General features: G+C 45.4%; 1 protein-coding gene across 9 annotated transcripts in view; it reads right to left on the minus strand.

Annotated features, from left to right (window-relative positions):
- CCDC88A (coiled-coil domain containing 88A) overlaps positions 1-4,643 on the minus strand; it is a 249,095-nt gene extending 244,452 nt beyond the window's left edge. For 6 of the 9 annotated variants that reach the window (XM_053246281.1, XM_053246272.1, XM_053246265.1 and 3 more), the window contains exons 1-2: positions 3,167-4,642; positions 2,974-3,074 (exon numbers count right to left, since the gene is read on the minus strand). In XM_053246281.1, the coding sequence (XP_053102256.1) occupies positions 2,974-3,074; positions 3,167-3,229 (164 nt within the window). In that variant the 5' untranslated portion in view covers positions 3,230-4,642. Of the gene's footprint in view, positions 1-2,973; positions 3,075-3,166 lie in introns of those variants that run through there. The other 3 variants (XM_053246254.1, XM_053246234.1, XM_053246244.1) reach the window with 3 other exon arrangements.
- Between the last annotated feature and the right edge of the window lie 5,014 nt (positions 4,644-9,657).

Here is a 9,657-nt window from a genome sequence, read left to right on the forward strand (position 1 = left end):
CATAGTGAGAAACTGATCCAAACAGGTGACAATGTCAGGGATATCTGGCTGAGACTCCTCTATAGATCAGAGCAAACATGAGAACATTTTTTTTCAAACATGCTTCCAGCAAAAAGCACCCACTCTTTGGGTGATTTATGGAGAGAACTGCAAACAGCAGTGAAAGCATTTGCAGTGCAGCTCCCTCCCTGACAACCACTATAAGCGAGGACTATCTGCCTGCCTCTGAATTGGCTTTGACACCATGAATCAAATCTATCTATTAACCATATAGCCAATGTAACATCATACCCATTGAATGATCCCCAATTACTGTGTCACCCCAGCTACAGAACAAAGTGCTCCCAAGGTAAAGCTGGGGGGAAATGCTTCTCCAGCTAAAAAGGAGAAGAAAATCCTCCCAAGGAGCAACAGAGAGAGGGAACACAGTGGCTACAGTCAAGCATGAATGGAAACAAGACACCTGAGAGGATACTTCACATCCCTCCAGTAACACCATTGTGCACACATTCTCTCTGTAGGTGAACATTTGGTGCCACTCTAGTCTAAATGTGACAGCTGAGGTTGATATACCTTATTAAATATGCCTTATTTTGTTTGCAAAGTATCTAGCAAGCAGAACAAGAAGCTTCAGAAGAGCTTTATTACATGACATCAAAACAATGTTATCCAGATGATAATAGCAGCAGAAAAGCTTTTTGTCTCTCACCACTGCAGGCCTTCAAGTGATCCTACTGTATGAGCAGTCAGATTCAGAATGATCTTTCTACCACTTAAAACTATAGTTTGCTATTTCAACTTCTTTGTCTGTACACCAGAGAGAATACCCTAAGAACTAGATGTGTGAGCACTGTAATATATTCCCCTTAGGGATGGAGCCACTCTGGGAAGAGCATCTAGGTTCCAAGTTCCCTCCCTGGCATCTCCAAGATAGGACTGAGAGGGATTCCTGCCTGCAACCTTGGAGAAGCCACTGCCAGATTGGGTAGACAATACTGAGCTAGATGGAACAATGGTCTGACTCAGTATATGGCAGCTTCATATGTTCCTATATCCCTAAGTTTCCTAGATACCACCATATAAATAGCCTCAGTCAACCTCCCATTCCAGATTAGGCCATCAACCAAATACTACCAACAGACCTTTCCTGAGCTAAATATCTTGAAAGCTACCGTAACTGGATCCATAACTCTCAGGATCAGTTATCTCTGATGTTCCACCAATGAACAGATGTTTCCCATTCAATTTCCAAATGACTGAAGGAAATGAATGCTACAAAAACTTATGGAAAGCAGTCTTTTTTATAAATACATGATCTTCTTTCTTTATCACTAGGTCACTTTCAATGCTCCCTTTTAGCATCTGTGAAAATATAACAAACACTGAATATATGACAGTACTTAATACTTAAAACTTGAGTTGACATATATAGCAACACTGCTATGTTTGACTGCACAGTCTGACCTTTCATATGGTTGGGAACATGGTAATCACTATAGACATCAAGTATATTAATGAACAGTTCTTTTGTTTGCACATCCTTCCAGGTAATCCTATTTCCTGAGCTAGTTCAAATGACAGTAAAATCTGACTGAACACAAAACTTAATGCTAAATGCCAGTATACTGGGGTTTTTAAATAGTCTGAATGCACCTAAACCAGAAGGGTTGCACTATGTTCTTCCGGCTAACATCTTGTTGATGCTCAAATTTCACAGATGTTGATTCATATGGGACTATTCTCACATACTGAAACACCAGCCTACAGCAGCAGCTCTTGGGCAACAGTAAAGTGCAAGCCTATTAGATCAAAATCTAGCACATCTGCCTGTGAAAGTGGGATCCAAAGAATGTTTTGACTGCAAATCCCAGCCATTCCATTAGTAGACTCTCACCAAAAGTTTGGTTAGACTTCTATAGCAACCAACTTTCATCCCAATAAAACCAACAGACTGCTTCAAGAGTGCTTGCTTGCTTAAAGTAAAACTCTAGAACTAGTCTTCCACAGCTTACTATTTTGAAATCTCTTTTCAATTAAAAGTGGATCAAAAGAAAACATATTTGATACAGTCAGTTTGGGCTTGCAGTGAATACAAGTCAGAGATACTTGTAATATCATTACCAAGTTATGTCATTTGAACCAAAATATATTCTACAATAGGTTGTCTCAAAGTTTCATAGTTTTGAGATTTTTCCATACAGCACAAAATAGTTCAACTAAGGCTGCACTTGGAGTAAACTTACTATTAAGTTCCATTGAAATTTTTTAAAAATGTTCCAGTAAGAGCAGGCTGCAAGTGTAAGTGCATTTTGACCAAAGATATATCAAGCAGGACACCCAGCAAAACATAGATCTGTTCAGAGATATTTTTGAGAAGATAAGGAAAAGCAAAACTATTGAGCAGGAGAAGAGGGCTCCTATCATCTGTCTCCATATTCCAGAACAAACTGAAGACATGCTTCTCTCCCAAGACCCTGCCTGTGTGCCAAATAGGATCTGAAGGAAGAGAGGTGATTGGTGGAGACTACAAATAATTACTGGCTAGTGAGCTAATCCTAGATTTGTAGATTCCTGATCAAACTCAAGGACTCACTCCACATACACTGCAGATGACCAATAGGTCTGAAAGGTGATGAGCAGATAAGTCTACAACACATTTCTGTATACCGTGTTTTAGTGCTCCTGTGTTGGCAATTAAGCATACTGAGATGGCCAAGCTAGATCCTGAACTTAGCGCTATGCATAATCATAGTTGCTTCTGTCTGTTACACAAATCTCCACTTCTGCTGGAATCATGCAAATATACAACTTCTCACAGAAGTAGCATTTTAAACAATCTGCAGAATCCTCAAATGGGACTATCAAGGCATCCAGCTCTATTTCTAGGAGATTTGAAAATATGGTAGACCAATAGCTAGAAGGCAGTAATACTGAACTCCATAAAACAGTGAAATGGGAAATAAAACAACTTACATCTGGAGCATGACTTCATTCAAGAAAACACCATCCACCAGTGCAACATATTCCTCCAAATTTGTTCTATTTCCTCCAGCTAGCGGTCCAAATGTCTTAACCTAGAACAAAATTGGCATCACTATAACACTGATTCAATCTCTTTCTACAGCAAATTTTATCAATTTGTCATTGATAAAGAATAAATGCTCACCCAAGTAACAAGAGGGCTGGATATGAAGAGATCCAAAAGAGGTGTGAATACCTCGTTTTCCATTTTTAAAATAGCTTCTCCCCGCCACAAAAAACACACAATTTTAAAAGAACACCAGACGATGAGATTGGGTTCTCTGCGTTGTAGTGATCCCGTAAAACGACTGCAGGAAGAATATATCCAGGCTAGTTCTCCAACAAAATTCAAAAAGTAGTCAGGGCATTGGCGACAACAGAGGTTTTATTATCCTCCTCTTCCAAAAAGGGAGCGATCGCGAGGCCATCAAGCTTCAATTTCAGGTTTTTCCCCTCACCGATGTCTCCAATTGACTCTTTCTTCCTCCTTTCTCCGTGCTGGAGAGGGAGGAAGGGAGGGAGGGAGGAAGGAAGAGGAGAAAGAAAGGAGGGACCCTACGAGGATCCTACATCTGCCGCGCAGCCCCCCTTTCCCTCCAAGCTGCAGCACCAGCCAGCCAGCCAGCGAGCATGCATGCATGCAGATGGGGGGAAATTCCTGCGAAACTCTCCCAAGCTAATTACCCCCCTGGCCGGGGGCAAAAGCGGGCGTGTGACAGGCAAGGGAAGGAACGCGTGCTGCTCCCTTGTCCTCCCTCCCTAAGTCACAGCCACACAACCATCGACCCTAAACAAGCTCCGGATAAATCACTCCCCCTCTTCCAAGCCGGCCTGGTTTCTCTGTCTCCGTCTCTTTCTGCAGAGGAGCGAGGAAGAGCGCCGGCTTCCTCTTCCTCCTTCTTCTCCGCCACTTGCCCCACCCGAGGAGGGGGGCTTATGCAGCAGCCTCTCCCAGGAACAGCCCCTAATCTGAAGAGGCGGCTTGATTAGCACCCCCACCCCACCCCACCTTTTAAAAGGGAGGGGAGGTGGCAGCTCCAGGCACAGCCACCAGGAACGAGGCAAGGACCCCACCCCCTTGCCTGGTCCTCCTCAGAGCTCGCCCTTCATCTCGCCCCTCTTCCAAGGCTGCTGCTCCGAGGAGCCCCAGCCAGCCTCTCCCTTCGCAGCCTTTTCCGGGGTGACTCACCACCACCACCTCAGCCCCTCACTCACTCACTCAGTCAGCTGCCGCCTCAGCTTCCTCTCCCCCCCCCCCGACATGCCCTCCCCACGGCTCTCTCCGGGCTTCTCTGCCCTTCTCGCTCAGCTCCTGCACAGCCCTTCCAGCCACTCCCCAGACCTCTCCAAGATCCCCCCACCCCGCTGCCTCCTTTCCTTCCTCCCCGCTGCCCTCCTTAAGGACTCCTTCTTCCCCTCTGCTGGTGGCGGGTGCACACACCCACCGCCTTCTTTCCTAAACTAACGGCCACCAAGCTTCAACCGAGCCGCATCACCCCTCCACACATAGAGACACACACACTGTCGTCCTCTAAACGGGGAACGATAGGAATCACTCCGCAGCGCAGCTGAGTGAGCGAGCGAGAGAAAGTTCCCTTTTACAATCGCGTGGTTTTGAATTTATCCCTCCGCCGCTGGACTGGTATATAGAGAGGAATTAAGGAAAGGGGCGGGGTGAGGGGGGGGAACCCGCTGCAGGGCGGGCGGGGGGAAGGGGCACGCGCGCGCGCGCGCGAGGGAGCGAGCCGGCTGCGGTATAACGGGCGGTGGGCAGGGACACACACACGCGCTCCCCCAAGAGCTACTTAGAGGAAGCTGAGAGGGCGCGTGCTCAGTCTCTAAGGGAGATAGCTTAGGGATGCTAAAACGGATGGAGAAAGGCCCAGATTCGAGGTTGCTGCTGCGTCTTTTCAGCCTACTTTCCTTAAGGCTTACTTTTCCTTAAGGAAAGTACATAGGAACCTAGGAAGCTGCCATATACTGAGCATGGCCGGACTGGGGGCACTGAGAGGGCGGTGAAATGTATGTGGGGAGGGTGCCAGTTTTTGAGCAGAATGGATAATTAAGGGTGGGAGTCGGGGCGCAGGAGCGCCCTGCAGTTGGGGCACACCGGGAATATGTCCTGTTGCCCTGTGGGCCAGTCCAAGCCTGATACTGAGTCAGACCATAGGCCCATCTCGCTGAGTATTGTCTACACAGACTGGCAGCAGCTTCTCCAAGGTTGCAGGCAGGAATTTCTCTCAGCCCTATCTTGGAGATGCCAGGGAGGGAACTTGGAGCCTAGATGCGCTTCCCAGAGCGGTTCCATCCCCTAAGGGGAATATCTTACAGCGCTCACACGTCTAGTCTCCCTTTCGTATGCAACCAGGGTGGCTCCTGCTTAGCTTAAGGGGGCAAGTCATGCTTGCTACCACAAGACCAGCTCTCAGATCCTTCCCAAAGAGAAAGTAAGCTTATGGCATTCTGTGTGCTTGTCCCTCCCCTATCAATTTGGCAATGCCTGGACCAGCATGAGCCAAATTGGGTATCCAGTTCTTGTAGGAACACACAGAGTCCCTCAAAGGCTTAGTTTGTGATGATGCCATCCACCCCCATTCAAGGTGGTGTACGTGTTTAAGGCACGTGGGCTAACTTGTGGACCGCCTAGCCAGGAGCGGAGCAAGGCTGGCGGCAGCCCGTGTGCCACCGCGGCCCCCTGGCCCCACCCCCACATCTGACATCAGACATGCCCTGCTAACCACACCCCCACATCTGACGTCAGACGTGGGTGCGTGGACCCCCTTCCAAATGGGGCCATGTAGCCCCCTTTGGGAGGGGGATCAGTCACGCAGCCCCATTTGGGACTGAAATAACACCCCCACATCTGATGTCAGACGCAGGGGGCATGTCTGGAGCTGTACTCGCGGCCCCTGATTGGTGGGCAGCCTGGGTTCTTTGAACCCTTTTGCCCAGTGGTGGCTCCGCCCCTTCAGCTAACCAATTTGGACCAAATCTGGTGCAGTTGTAGTGAGTGACATCTCAATGATGTAGTTTGTGATGATGTCCTCCACCCCAATTCAAGATGGTGGACATGTAAACGCAGTGGCGGAGGGAGGCCAGGGGCGGCCTGCTCGCCCCAGTGCCTGTTGTCAGATGCAGGGAGCGTTTAGCCATGCCCCCGCGTCAATTTAACAATGTAGTTTAGCTCTCAAATGGGGCCGTGCAGCTCCGTTCTGGAGCTAAAGCGGGGCCAGCACTGAATTTGCAGCATGGCCAGAGAGACTCTCCCTGCCTTAAAGGCAGGGAGAGCTGCTTCTGGCTGCTCTGCAAATGCAGCGCTGGCCCCCATTTAGCTCCGGAATGGGGCCACACAGCCCCATTCAAGACCTAAACCATGCCCCTGCATGTGATGTCAGATGCGGGGGCGTGTCGAGCCCACAAAGGGTGGCGGCCTGCGTTCTTTGAACCCTGTCTCCCAATAGTGGCTCTGCCCCTGTGTGAACATTAGAGGCACAAGAGGGCTAAACTGTCAACTGATTTGAACCAAATTTGCTACAGCTGTAGAGACACACAGGGACACCTCAATGGCATTTTTTATGATAATATCCACCCCAATTCAAGATGGCAGACGTGTGAACATATGAGGTGCAAGTGAGCCAACATGTGAACTGCCTAACCTAATTTGGACCAAATTTAGTCAAGTTGTAGGGGTGGTGGAAGGAAAGTAAGCAGATGGTTCTTACCAGAACAACTTGTTCTGTGTTTGATGTCATTTGGCCAGGAATAGGGGGATGTGTATGAGAAGCTAATTCCCTATAGATATGCCTGAAGGAAAGAGTTTTAAACTGTTATCCAACACATACATAGACATTATACAGGAGTAGATTGTATGGAAATTAATTCTCAGTGGCATGCCATCATACCCTGCCAGCCCTGTATTTTTTATTTTATTTTTATTTTTCAAATTTGTATACTGCCCCAAACCTCCATCTCTGAAGAGTCCACAACAACACAAAAAAGGTTAAAAATAAAAAAAAATTCAAACAATTTAAAAGCACAGTCCTGTTGAAAAGCTTGGGTGAAAAAAATAGGTCTGTAGAGACTTTTAAGAAGAGTTTATAATATAAAGAGTCATGTATGTCATCTAATATGTATTATGGTCATAGATCAGCAAAAAAACCTCAACAAGTACATACTTGATACATAAAAATACACAAATAAATACATATACAAAAACATACACAGTCTACACATCAATTCATAACTACACAATCTATCATGTACAGACATTAAGACATACAGGCAAACTTTGTTATTCACAGTACCGCTATTTGCAGTTCCACATATCCACAGTCAGAGAATATATACCCGACCTCAATATTCACAGATATGAAAAGGTTAAAACCTGCATACCTGCAGTTAAGGCTTCTAGGAGTTCCTTTTCTTTTTCCAGAACCTTGGGAGCTATCAACATGAAACAACATCTTGGGAAGGTGGCATCTTGTGAAAAACGGCATGAGTGGGGGAGTATATTTGCAAAATAAGAGCTTTTAATATAAAAAACCCTGAATTCTAGGATAATTTTTCTGCAGGACAGGAGAGGAGCTAGTTAGTCTGCTTTGAGGGTAGTGGGATGGAGAGAAATGAATGGAAGAGACAAGCAAACCTGAGCTTCCAAAGAAAGAGATATTTAAAATGGCATGGCTGTGGTGCTAGCCAATAGTATATACTGTAATATACTGGGCCCAGGAAATGACAGATTCCATCTTAGACTGTTCTCCACCCACTTTATTCTGTTCACTAAAGCATTTCACCTGGAACATAATCCCCAAATGCTTCTGTGCTGAGGATCAAGAAGGACAAAGTCCTCAAGCTTCAGAGATGCTGTCTCAGATCAGCAAGGACCGAACTGCCATTAGCAATTGGCTTAATGCAGGAAGATGACCATAAGTGGTCCTTATAAGCTCCAAAGCAGCTTCAAAGGAAAGAGGCCTGATTCAGTGCATGGTGAGGGAGGGTTTACATTTTCTCCCTTTATCATGTTTGCACTGAAAATTACACACACACCCCAGGCAAAAGTCACATCTTCAGGATGCGATTTTCAGAATGAAATGGCAGAGAGGGGAAAGTGAGGCGATCCCCACCCTATACATATTTTCCTGCACTGATCCCCACCTGCATCTGCTCTGGGGCTAAAAGGGGCTACTTCTATATCACTTCTTGCTTTAAAACTCTGCTAATGTATCACAAGCCAAATGCACACATTTTTTGACTTCACTATCAAAAGGCTAGGAAATTAGAATAGCTGAAAACCTTAGATTATACAGAACAGATTAATTATTTAAACAATAGGACAAGGCAGAAGATTGTTATGCTCTGGTTAGAATGAGCAATTCCACTAATCTGAATTAACATTTCCCAGAATATGGAGAAGAACTATGCCTTTGGAGCTAGTAGCCACTGGGAAAATATATATGTACAGAGACTTCAATTGATTATTATTTTACACAGTCAGAAAGGTGTTATTGACTGGTTTGTTTTATCCAGACATCGAGTCCTTCCCAAGGACCTGGGATGCCAGAATTTTATTGTCAATGTTGTTGCTGTTGTTATAGATATCGTCGCAGAATATAGGCTGTTCCCAGTAAAGCTGCTTTTTGTAATTGGCTGATGGTGATTTCTGTGGCCCCTATGGTGTTGAGGTGCTCTTCAAGGTCTTTTGGAACTGCACCCAGGGCACCAATTACCACTGGGATTATTTTGGTCTTTTTCTGCCACAGCCTATCAATTTCAATTTGTAGATCTTTGTATTTGGTTATTTTTTCTATTTCTTTTTCTTCTGTTCTGCTATCCCCTGGTATTGCTGTGTTGATTATTTTGACTTGTTTTTCTTTTTTCTCGACTACAGTTATATCTGGTGTATTGTGTGGCAGATGTTTGTCTGTTTGTAGTCGGAAGTCCCATAATATTTTTACATATTCATTTTCTTCAACTTTTTCAATTTTATGGTCCCACCAATTTTTGGCTACAGGTAGCTTGTATTTTTTGCAGATGTTCCAGTGTATCATCCCTGCTACCTTGTCATGCCTTTGTTTGTAGTCAGTCTGTGCGATCTTTTTACAACAGCTGATTAGGTGGTCCACGGTTTCATCTGCTTCTTTACAAAGGCGGCACTTGCTGTTTGTGGTGGATTTTTCGACTTTTGCTCTTATTGCATTTGTTCTTAGTGCCTGTTCTTGTGCAGCCAGTATTAAACCCTCTGTTTCTTTCTTCAAGTTGCCATTCTTAAGCCATTGCCAGGTCTTGGTGATGTCTGATTTTCCACTTATATTGTGCAAATATTGACCATGCAGTGGCTTATTTTTCCATTTTTCTGCTCGGTTCTTGACTTGTTCTTTCTTGTAGGCCTGCTTTGTTTCATTGGTGTTGAATAGTTTCTCATTATTGACCATTTGAAGTGCATCTTCTTCACTGTCCTTGATATATTCTTCAAGGCCTCTTTTCTCCTCCTCTACTGTTTGATGGACTTGCAGCATTCCTCTTCCACCTGAGCTGCAAGGGAGGTATAGCCTATCGACATCACTGCGGGGGTGCAGAGCATGATTGATGGTCATGATTTTCCTGGTCTTACGATCTAGCGTCTCTAGCTCAGCCTGG

Source organism: Hemicordylus capensis, chromosome 1 (genome assembly GCF_027244095.1).
Source record: "Hemicordylus capensis ecotype Gifberg chromosome 1, rHemCap1.1.pri, whole genome shotgun sequence".
Lineage (NCBI taxonomy): Eukaryota > Metazoa > Chordata > Lepidosauria > Squamata > Cordylidae > Hemicordylus > Hemicordylus capensis.